Here is a 12,394-nt window from a genome sequence, read left to right as displayed (position 1 = left end):
CTGACAAAACAAAGAGCCGCCTGTCTCTTCGATACTGAACGGGGGTGGTACCTATCTCCAGAACAATTATACAATTACAGAACAAATCAGCGCTAATGCTAAACAAGTGTCTTGTGCTGTGATGCTTTGAACAAAGTCTCCCGACTTGCTCAATATTTCAAAGAAAAGCCACAGCTTCTTGCGAAGTTATTTGTGTTTATGGACTGTTGACAGGGGAACACATCCGAGAGTTAAGTGTGGAGGGTTTCTTACACCCACGGTCCCATTGTGCACTCATTTGTTTTAATCCCTGAAACAAGGCACAATTTCAAAGAACACTATAAATGCAATACATGCTCTGCTTTCAAACACCAGTTCGGCAACACAGGCAACAGGATCATTCACGTCACTACTCGAGGAAGGTAAGTGGCTGTGTTAGTGCAGCGCATCTCATGCCGTGGAAATGTGCACGATTAATAGATCACAAACTTGTTTGTTTCCAATTAATCATTAACCCCTTTGTATTGACATTACATTAAATAATTTGTGTGTTCTATAACATTATTAAATATAATGGCATGAATTGGGGCGCTTTCCACCGACCGTATGATAACATTTGGTTTGATTTTAACGTGGAACAAAATAATATGAAAACATATGTTTTATTGATTTCAGGAAAGACATTTGGACTGATTTGCAAAACGTTTTTCGAAGGGAAAATCCCATTGCAAAATGCTTTATAAAATAGGCCAGTGGTGTTGTCTTGGTAATTGTGCAGATCATCCTGAATCGAAATATTCAGGAAGCCAATGGGGCAAGGCGACACGTGGAAGCAGCCTGTTGGTGAATAGATTATTGTCTACATTCTACAATGTGTATATCCTAAGGTGGTGCTGCTCTCTAGAATGAACTGATTCATTTACCAAGAACCCCAACATATCTTATGCTGGAAGATTGTATTAAAGAAACATTGGATAAGCTAATTACATTATTTGATCTAGGTATCCCATAATCCCACACTTTGAAATGTGAAGATAGCAATTTAACTAGTGGGGAGATGTTTGGATACACCTTTGTTGTCAGTGTCATGTCCTCCATTCATTGCTGGTCTTCAATTGCCAATGATCCAGCCCTGGAAACAATGGTGTTCATGGAATGGACCTGGGTGTGAGGTGAATAGGCTGTGCATTCTTACCAAATCTATTTTGCAGTTTGAGTTACAAAAACAGTATTTTGTCAACGTTGCCCACAAAACAATAACATGTAAGGGTCATGTGTTGTATGAATGTACATTTTGTAGCAGAATATAACTCAATGGGTGTTAATGTACAATTGAGTGGAAAACCTTGATAAGCTCCTGGGCTTTGGACATATTCAAGAATCTTAATTCAAACAAAGAGATGACTACATGTCTCTCATATGGCTATGATAAAGGTCTTCCTAACAGCATTCAGGCTTATTTGGAGAGGAGAGGTTGACATTGGTGAGTTATTTTTTTGAGTCCCGAATATGGACTGGCTTTCTTGATAATGGGTTTGAAGGAAAGGCATGGCTCCACAAGGACAAGAAATTATGTGATCCGTGAGGTCATGTCTAGGGAGCATGATCTTTGGCAGATGGGGTTGGGGATGGCTGGCCTGTGTTCATTCCTGTAGTTGGAGCTTTCAGCAGCTACAATTTTTTTGAGACATTTAAGCATAGCTACAACATCAACTGTCAGTCTTGAACTGTGTGAGGAAGTTAACTTACATCTTTATTGTGGAGCATCTCTCCAACATTTCGAAGGATTGGGTGTAGTCTGCACTTTGAAAACCAGAGAGGCATTAGCCATGACTTACCTCTCCAATTGGTGCCCTATAGTTGTGAAGCAGCAGTGGGGAGAGGAAAGAGACTCAGGGTGTGAGGGAGGTTGTTTTTTGGGTTCCAGGTTCAATTTGTTTGTTTATTTATTTATAAAGCACTCCTCACCCGTAGGTATCTGGGAGCGTTACAAGAATATGCATTTTCTTGGTTACAATATAAAATACAAAGCAATATAATACCAAAGTATACATGAGTAAAGACAGTGCAATATAGTACAAGGGTATATACAGGTTAAAGTACAAACGAATGGAATGTGTGACAGAACCAGGAGAAGTGTAAGAGGAGTTCTAACAGGGCGGGAGGTCATTGGATATCAGCCAGAGTTTGAGGTTTTTCCTGAATTTCAGGAAGGATTGGTTAGATCTTAAAGAGGGGGTGGGGTATGGAGTTCCACAATTGGGTGGCCATGACTGGAAAGCTGCTGCCACCTGCTTTCTTCAATCTGAACCTAGGGACTCTAAGGCAGCCTGAGTTGGAAGATCTGGTAGATTGGGCAGAGTTGTGTCTGATGAATTTTGCAGAAAGGTACTGAGGGGCTGCTTTATTAAGGCATTTGTGCATAAGAGAGGCTGTTTTGAGGGTGATTCTGTCCTTGATGGAAAACCAGTAGTTGTTTGGTCTGAGCATGGAGATGTGCTGTCTTCTAAGGATGCTAAGGGCTGTTCTGAGAGCATTGCTTTTCAAGATCTGTAGTTTGTTAATGATATTTTTGTTGGATCCGATATAAAGTGCATTGCAGTAGTCGATTTTACAAGCCAATGTAATGCAACTATCTACAGAGAGAAATGTTTTGCAGGTGTGGATCAGTTTGCAGGTGTAAGGTGTCGCTGAGGCTGTGGCGCTGGCTTGTTTGCATAAATTCAGGGTGGGCTCTAGGTGGAAACCCAAGGAGTTAACCTCTTTAGCCACCTTGATGTTATTGCCATCAATGTTGAATGCAAGGTATTGGTTACATGATTTCTTCTGGTTATGGGGAGAGGCTAGGAGAAGTAATTCAGTCTTCTCATCATTCAGGCAAAGACCATGTGTGGCCACCCATGCCTGAATGATGAGATAGTAGCCGGTCAGAGGTATGAGTATCTGGGTGTCATCTGCATAGTTAGTGTAGGTGACACCCAGATAGTCTAAGTCATTGAATAATGGTTTGGTAAATGCATTATAAATGGTGGGCAACACACAGGACCATTGCAGGACTCCACAAGTTGTGGGAACGAGATCAGCTACAGTTGTGGATGAGAAAACTCTCATGGATCTGTTGTTTAGGAAAATGTGGATCCATGCTGTTGCATCTACTGAGAAATGGGCCGCTAAGGATAAATGTTTGCACAGTACCTTATTATCAAATAAGTCAAAAGTGGCTGACAGATCCAGTAGAAGCAAAAGGGCAGGTTTTCCATTGTCTTTCAAGTCATCAATCTGTATTTTTAGGTCAATCAGTGCTGTTTCAGTGCCATGTTGGGGTCTGAAGCCAGATTGTCTGAGTCCTAATAGGTTGTTGGATTCTAAGTAAGATTGAATCTGAATGTATGCAGCTTTATCAATGATTTTTAGAATAAATGGGGCAGTAGTTATAGGTCTAAAGTTAGTGGGGATGCTTCAGTCCAGGGAGAGTTTCTTTAGAAGAGGAAGTACCCAGGAGTTCTTTAGGTTAGTGGGGACAGTGCAAGTGTGAAGGAAGAGTTGATCGGAGTGGCAACAAAAGGGGCAAGTACGCTGGCAGCTTCTTTAATAGTGGAAGCTGGGCACGAGTCTCCCTGGCAATTGGAGGCTTTTAATGAGGCTATGATGTTTTCCACTTCTCGGGTGGGGACTTGAGTGAATTTGAATCGCGGGAAAGGTTTTGTAGGGTTCAGGCCGGGATTGGAGGTATTTTTTGAGATTATTGGGAAAGGATATTGATTCTTTTGGCAGTCATTTTATACTGGAGTGAAGTGATCATATTGGGTAGTGCATCTTGGATCTTGGTACACAAAGTCTTGTCTTTGATACAGTTATCTGTTGGGGGGATTGGCGATTCCAGCTCTCTTAGTATGGAGAAATGTTCTCTAGTACTTGAGCTGGCTTTTTCGATCATATCGTTGTAGGTGTCTCGTTTGGCAGAAAGGGTTTGGGCTTTGTCGTTGGCTGTGATATTAAGAAGTATATCTTTATTGGCAGGGGAGGGGTTATTCTTCCAGGTGGTTTCCCATTTCCTTTTTTTATTATGAATGGATTTGAGTTTGGGTGTGAACCAAGTATTCAGATAAGATTTAGGTTTGCCTTTCCTCATTTTAAGGGGTGCTATTACATCAAGGGCAGAGGTGATAGTGTTGTTGTAGAGGTCCACATGTTCTGCCGGATCAGCTGATGCAGGTAATGGATTGAGCAGTGGTTGAATGTAAGGTATTAGGATGTCCACGGTGATATTTCTTTTATTGCGTGTAAGGGTCTGTGGGGTCACAGGGTTTTGTTTGCTCTGAGGTGTGCAGTCAAGGATCTTAAAGGTAAGTAGTGAGTGGTCGGTCCACAGGTATTGTTCAATAGCGGTAATGAAGGTTGCGCAATTGAAGTCAGCGACCCAATCTAAGGTTCTACCTTTATTGTGCATAGGGTGGAGGACTCTTTGTGTGAGGCCCAGCTCAGTCAAGGAATTAGCCAGAGACATGGCAGGTTGGTCATTCGGTTCATTAAGACCTAGCATGAAATCACCTAGAATGAGGATTTGGAGGAAGGTTTGGTATTAGAATGGTGTAGAGTAATGATGTCTTCTTCAAAGGAGCCTATAGGTCTTGGGGGTCTGTAGATCAAATGCATTGTTATAGTCTGTGAATTATTGAGGGGAAGCTTGACTGACATCATTTCACATGAGGTAGGGGGAGGGTGAGGAGCTATTCTGAGTCCTGAGTTTGTCTTGGCGATAACGGCAATTCCTCTGCCTTTGTAGGATTCTCTGTCAGATTTTAGTATTGTGTAATTGTCAGGAGTAGCAATGAAGAGAGCGGGACCTGCAGAAGCGTACACCCAGGTCTCCGTTATTGCTATGAAGTCCAATTTCTTGTCCATAATTAGATCGGCAATGTCTGCAGCATGAGACACCAGGAATCTGCCGTTGATTAGTTACAAACTATTACAAAGATTATTTTATGAAGTTTGTAAGAAACGAGCTGCACCATTTCAAGACTGGACGACCTTGTCCTATTCAAAGTAAGTTTGTCTAACTGGAAACCAGGAATGGAGAAATTGAATAACCATCAGAATACTGGCAGATCATAGAGAGACTTAGTTGAATACCATCAGTTTTCATGTTGAAGAATCAGGACTAAATATAAGTTGGTCTGTTAGTGTACAAAGCATAGCTAGGAGAGTGATCCACAACATCCCTTGCTGTGTTCACTTCTGTTGTTTCACGGCACTGCACTTCTCACTGGCATTGGGAATACGCCTGGGCGTGCTGAGGATTCTGAACACCGACCTCAGCAGAGTCATTACCAGACTGCCCAGGACTCAGCCACAGAATATCAGCAGCACTCTAGCATACATTTTCTTCTCATTTTTTATATATTGTTTTTTTTTGTGACATATGAAACAAATGCCATTCAGATTTTTGGCAACACACCTAAATGTTCAATGTTTTAGAAATAAGGAATTCATTGTGATAATATGGGTCACTTGAAGCGTATTAGTGGATTTTCGAATATCGATTCTTTACCAGTTATCAAAAAAGTGAATCCAAATAATTGTACTGGTGCTACATAATCTTAATATGGCCCTCTTGTGACATTTTGGTTGAAAGGGCTATTTTTGGTATTTGCAAATGGTAAAAAGGGACAGTTGGTCATGCTATCCACCTGGACGTCATGTGAAGAATTTTACAAATTGTGGCCCCTGAGCTCTGTTCATCAATCCATTGCTTCACAGCACCTTTCCCTAATTATATATCAGTAAAAAAAAAAAGTTCAGTGAGCCCATACGTTTTTAAATGTCAGAGAAATGTACATTGAATTAAAAAGCCCATTTAAGTGTTTCTTTTTTATTTATTTACTTTCAGAGGCAGCTGATACACAATGAGGACTCTACTTGTGGTGGCCTGCTTTATGGCGGTAGCTATTTGCATAGTGGTAAGTGGCAGAATCAGTGGGGTAAAGTTAGACAGCGTTAGACTTGCTGCCAGTGGGCAAACAACTTAAGTAGTTCACATTTAATCCTGATCTCATCAGAATCCCCCATATCATAATGTGCCTTATTCCATTGTGTTTTCTTATGTATAAACCTTACAAAAATGGTACTAATGCAAGTGAGCAACGTTTCAGGCCAATGTTTCCAACATAATACAAGTGAAGAGAGAATCATTGTTTACAATAATTGCAATGCTAGTGATGAAGGCGGACGCGTGTAGCATGTCCCCCGGATCAGGGCAAAGGCCTCCCTCATCCCTCTCCTGGCCACCCTGCCTTCACTTATCCCCTTCTCTGTCTCCTGTGTATATTCTGATGATGGTTTCTGCCTCCATCACTAAGGGTTCTCCAAAGTTAGGAGATTCAAAGTATATGTGTGTGCTGTGGTGTCTCCTGAAAAGTGAGAAGTGCAGTATCTCCTCTTCGGCCCTTACTCTGCATGTGTCTTCCATTATTCTGATCGCTCAGTTGGATCTCAGACTAGTGGACATCTTTATGGCGCTCTCATGCCGCTATCATCCATCTTCCATTCAGCCCGGTGTTACCATGGTGCTCCATGGTACGCCACTGCCTGCTCACCCTGCAACACTTGCGACCTTTCCTCACTCACCCGATGCCCTCTGTTCTTGTTTCCCTCTTCATATTCGGTTCCCTTTATTTATGCCAAAAGGTACCACTACATGGGCCTGATTCTTGCATATTTGTGCAAAGTGACTTTGCAATGCAAAAATACACATTGCACTGCTCCATGAATCAGGGTGTTTGTTGGCAGTGCAAGTCACTTTGAACCATTGAAAAGTGACTTTGCACCATGCAAAGAATTCCATGAATCAGACTCTATGAGTGCCTAGTGGCTGAGTGAGTGAATTAGTAAGTCAGTCAGTTGATCAGCTAGCCAGTCTCTGTCAGTGACAACCAGTCAGTGAGATCCATTCTGAGAAAAGACTGCCCACCAAATGTACCCTTAGTGCTGGCCATCACTACAGAGGAGACCCTGAGCAAATGACAAGCCAGAGAAGAGCACCCAAGGGGCTTGCATTGCTGCCTTTTTAGTAGGAGTGTGTTCCACTGTTTCAGCAATCTTTTTGGATAGCCAAGAACTCCAAAGCAGCAGATATGAATCCGCTCTAGTGACAGAATAGTGACGCTCATCAAATGCAAGAATTCAGGGTTTAGCCCCTGAAGTAATAGCATGAAAGGCCATGCTTGCATACTGCAGATTATTACAGGGAGGTTTAGTGGGCGGTTCCAAGTGAAATTGACTGACAGTTCTTTTATTAGTAGAAGGAAGATGTATGAAAGACATTTAATGCCTCACAAATAGGGGGAATTATCTTTTTTTTTTAAATGGCAAGTGAACGTGACTTTTAATGTTTTATTTTTGTAGGATATAGTTTTCTAACACCTATCTGCAAGCACAGAAGAAGGACGTATTGTGCAGTTCATAACATACTTGTATTATCGATCAAACAGGGCTGTTATTTTATGCGGAAAAAAAGTATGTTAACCTGCTGGCGAGTGGGCTTCTCTTCCATGGGGGTCCCAGCGTGCAGGCTGCCGAAAGCTGTAACATTTGCAATACGCCAGACCATTGCATACAATGGGTCTGGCGATACGGATTGTATTTTGCAATTCTCAATTCAACTGTTAGAATCATATATAACTATGGATAGAGATGACGCATCCTGCTAATGGCAAAGTTACATCAATGTATACAGAATAGGATGGGAATAGGAATTGTGAATGTTTGTATGTGTCCTTTTCATGTAACTCTGAAGGCTTCTTCTTGTGTCCCCGGCATTATTTGCAGACCTCTGCAGAGAATGAACTGGAAGATGCAAGTGCTGGCAGCGTAAGTGACACTCTCCTTCTCAAGAATTCCTTTTTCTTGCATTCATCAATATTAGTTTTATCCATTTTATTTTAATGTTAAGTCAGTTAATCATTTCACACATTTATTTTTCCTACTAATGCAACTTTCAATGCAAATTAAAAAAAGCGATCTATGGGATCATTTCATAAATGGTGACTATTCTGTCTGGCAAATAAATTAAGAAGACATACTAATTATGCAATTCTAAACACATCAGCATTTTTAGAAACAGCCATAAGACAACATTTCTGTTCAATAATATTAAGAGAAGAGGCAAATGTCCTGGATCAAGATTCAACCCATTTGATTGGACTACAGAGGAAGCAGGATCAGGAAATGCATGTAGTTGTGATCTTTGATTTGCCTTCTACCTTCTCATTCTTGAGTGTTCTTCCTTTGTTCCTTGTGATACTTACAGGCTTCCGTAGCGAAGCAGCGGGAGGATCGAAGTGCTTCCAACGTAAGTGCAAAATCACCTTTCTAAAGTTTTCCGTGTTTCTTGTTCTTCTCAGGATTGTGTATGGCCTTTCATTATTCATTTGACATCAATTGCTCAGAAATCAAAATCTTTTGTTGAACTTTTTCTCAGACAACTATCAATGCTGCGTTTACCTTCTACGCGAGATAGATATTGACACATTTAGAACCAGTACACCATTCAAAAGAAATGTATTTGAGAATTATTTAGGAAAATGAGGTACTGTGAGAAAAAAAATTACTAAACTGAGTGGTATAATTGTGAGGCTGTCCCTACAAAGTATTTGTAAAAAGCCAATCAGGGAAAATAAAGTATTACTAAAGATAGAGAGTCCCCAAAATCTCATGTACACAACAGAACGAATCTGCAGCAAGCCTCTGCCCCCCTGTTTATTCTTCTTTCGGTTGTCTTGCTAGTACCATCTTTTGTCTGTTACCATTGGATTGTGCTCCACACCATGCCCACCGTCTTTCCCAACCAACCACCGAGGCCTTTGGTTAACAGAGGGGAAACCATCCCTTAGCCCTGTTCTGCCCAATACCACTCACTACCTCGTGTTCCATGAAAAGGGTCTACAAATGAGGAAAAGACCCTGTACTGTCTTCCAGCCTCAATCCTTCTTTATTCTCTCAGCATTTCCCTGCCCTGCACCCAAACACTCATTTCTCTACTTCATTACACTACAACACAGCCCGAGGCCAGAGGCGTTGCTAGATGGGGGTGGAGGGAGGGCTGAGGGGGCTATAGCCACAGGTCTTTTGGTTTTAGCCCCGGATAGAAGCCCAGGAGCAACAACCACAAAGGCTAGCTAGCTCCGAATCCTGACAGTCCTGACATTTGCACAGCCGCAGATCTTTTCCAGACCTAGCAACACACGCCCCCCCAAGCCGCATCCATAAAAGAGGGAATGCTGCATTTGGACTTCCTTCCTCAACCTTCTCTCTTCTCTCTTCATTTCCTTCCCATGCACCCAAACACCCATGTCTCTCCTCCATTACACGAGTCATGTGAATCTCTTCCAATCCTGCTCCTCCTCATATTGCAACCCTAAGACCCCCCAGGCCAACCAATAAACGGCAATGATGCAAAACAATCTGCCTTCGTTCAAAATTCATATTTTAAATTAATATACTTTTTTTTCTAACTTTTCAAATAATTATAAGGTTTGCGGACATCCCTTGGAAACGGTAGTCAATTTACAAGTTTCTATGAAAATTTATTTTTCTTATTTTTAACTTTTAAAATGGCAAAACATTTTTCTGAAATTGCTCTTAGAGCGTGTACACCTCGGCATAGGAGACTGTCCCTGTGTTTCGTCTCCCTTATAAATCTTTTATTTACCTTTGCACAGCGCTCTCTCCGGCTTTCTCGCTAGAGTTGCACGACAGCAACACCACGCATGCACACATGGATAGAACATAAGTAGGTTTTTACATAACCTACTTGCCTGCCTCTAGTCTATTAGCAAAAACAATTAATACTCTTTCCGGTGTGTTCACTAGCTGTCTTTGCAAAACCTTTTCATGCCCCTGAGGGCATCCATGTTAGATATGGAAATTAAAGATAATCAGTGTACAAAATAAGCGGACCCTTGCATTTCTATGATTTACATGCAAACATAGAAGAGTGATAGAAAACCACGTAACCCGCGTGGTTTGTAGCTTTATTGTAATCCATTGTCAGACTGTTTCAATTCATTTGAGGATGTCTTTTTTTTTTCTTGCAGTCAAACGAAAGCAGGGGATACGCAAAGCGAAAGTATAATCGTAAAGATCGTCATCATCGTTTCCGTTCAACTACTCCAACCACTACTACGCCAACCACCACAACTCCAACTACAACCACGCCAACCACCACTACACCAACCACCACTACTCCAACCACCACTACACCAACCACCACTACTCCAACCACCACTACTCCAACCACAACTACTCCAACCACCACTACTCCCACTACACCTTCTACAGCTCAAGGCTAATAATGGAATAAGGTATGTGATGCAGTCCAGATCATGTGTGTAGTATGCCAAATGCTTAAGAGAAATGTTTCTTCTCCTGTCCCCTCAAGTTACCACATTGTGTACCTCTGACTAGCTGACTGCCTCGAAGTCCTTAAAAGGTGGACCATAGGCTTGAGATACAGGGTGTCCCAAGTCTATCTCTTATGTGTTAGCTTCCCCAGATAACACATGGTCACATGATATAGGAATGTCATTTGCTGATGCCAAAGTGTTGAGCAACACTTCAGACAGAGACCATAAAATGGGCAAGCCCTCCTCTAAGTCTACAGTAAGTCTAGAAATGCCATTAGTCATTCTTTGCGAACAGTTTTATAATAGCAATTCGGTTGCACAGTTGTTGCCACCCAGTTCTGTTTAAAAATGCCTCTTCGTCAATCCAAGAGTCTCCTGTATGACAAGTATGGTTTGCAGCTAAGCACCCAGCCAAGGCTCTCCCGAGGCCCCTTTGGGCTTCTCTCCCCCTCCAGTTTGTGATCTCGGAAATGGCACTCCATCACAGAGCACGCACACACACACACACACACACACACACACTTTCAGTCTGACAATGCCAGCACCTCTTCCGTGGCATTGTCTTCTGTATGAATCCTTTACAAACGCATATGGATGTGTTCACATGTAGCCTCGACTCTCAAGTCCTCCGGTACAGTACACCAGGAGCGCAGCTGCCCCCATTGGTGGCCATGCCACATTGACTGTTGAGATGAATGAACATGGACACGTGTCAGCGTTCCTAAGGTGGATGACCTGCACGTTCCAGCCGCTCATGGCTACCACACGCTGTCGTCACTCAAGCATTTGCCGATATAACTTTTGCAAAGCTCTGGATCGCATTATCTGGAACACATTGATGCATGTTGAGCAGTAGATTCGAATCTTGATTTAATGTCTTCTCGTATTAATATGTAGGAATCATCAAAGTACTCTACGGTTCTTTCAGCATTTGGAAATCTCCATCTACTTTACAAAAACTATTGCTTCATGAAGACATTGTACTCATTCCACATTGGTAACCATGAGGCAAAACCAGTGTCATAATGCAGTATAAGGTACCTTAACTGAAGTGTGTCTGGCAGGTGCTTGCCCAAAGTGAAGTTCTTAAGGAGATGCCGGTGATACACAGCTGACCAATTACGAGTGCTCTAAGGTGCCTGATGCACAGAGACCCTCCAGCTGCACCTTCTCATGTAGACTACTGTCCATCTGGGCAGGACTGAGACAATGATAATTGGGCAGCACAAGGACATCCCAGAAGCATGATTTGCAATGGGTCCCTCGACCTGAACTTAGTATTTGCCATTGGGAGCTTTGCCAACATTTACCACAACTGAGATCAAACACCAAGTTATAGATGTGGGTTCTGATTAGATTAGAGCCCAGCATTTGAGTGCTGTTAGTGTAGGCAACACAGTACAATGAATTAAATGTACTAAATATAATTCCACATGCATACATTTTGCTTACTATTTATTTTCTTTCTGTTTCTAGAGCCGAAAGTAAAAGAGGGCTCCTGGACCTGCACCACGAGAAGGGAAGAGAAGCCAGAGTCTGCTTCAGTGCAGCTTCTAGTGCATTTCACATGATCAAGCAACAGTGCACACAATCAAGCTCCTGTGCATTAATGATGCTTTTTCTGTCAATAAACAAACTTTGCAGGCATCATGCAGATTTGTCAATTGCTTTTTTGTTATGTTAAAACTATTGGCTTGTACTCTTAATAAAAAGGGACATGTTATTTCTACAACAGCTTCATCGTCTATTATCAATTTGGGCACTGACTTTGCAATGAGTGCTTATGATTAGTAAAAACAGAAACATTATGACCTTCGGAATGAACATACAAAAATAAGATAACCTGCAGTCTTCCTCCAGAAAGTAAGCTCTATATTGTTGTTTGAGCCATGGACACCCTCTGCACCTTCGGCTGTGTGCTGCAGCCACAAGGCCTGTTGCCATGCTGGATCCTCATGCACGGTGGTGAATGCCGCGTGGCATTCCTCATCATCCTCTGAAGCAGTAGGATC

At 42.1% G+C, this 12,394-nt stretch overlaps 1 protein-coding gene across 1 annotated transcript; it reads left to right on the top strand.

Annotated features, from left to right (window-relative positions):
• The first annotated feature begins 295 nt into the window (after positions 1-295).
• Positions 296-12,114, top strand: LOC138515469 (leucine-rich repeat-containing protein AAC1-like). Its single transcript, XM_069630295.1, has 6 exons — positions 296-401; positions 5,870-5,939; positions 7,807-7,848; positions 8,288-8,329; positions 10,074-10,340; positions 11,859-12,114. The coding sequence occupies exons 2-5, from the start codon at positions 5,886-5,888 to the stop codon at positions 10,326-10,328; spliced, it is 393 nt and encodes a 130-aa protein (XP_069486396.1). The 5' UTR covers positions 296-401; positions 5,870-5,885; the 3' UTR covers positions 10,329-10,340; positions 11,859-12,114.
• The last annotated feature ends 280 nt before the right edge of the window (positions 12,115-12,394 follow it).

This window comes from Ambystoma mexicanum, chromosome 6q, assembly GCF_040938575.1.
Source record: "Ambystoma mexicanum isolate Mex_15411 chromosome 6q, UKY_AmexF1_1, whole genome shotgun sequence".
In the NCBI taxonomy this organism is placed as follows: domain Eukaryota; kingdom Metazoa; phylum Chordata; class Amphibia; order Caudata; family Ambystomatidae; genus Ambystoma; species Ambystoma mexicanum.
The sequence above is the reverse complement of the archived record's forward strand: the minus strand, read 5'-3'. Positions and strand labels throughout refer to the sequence as shown.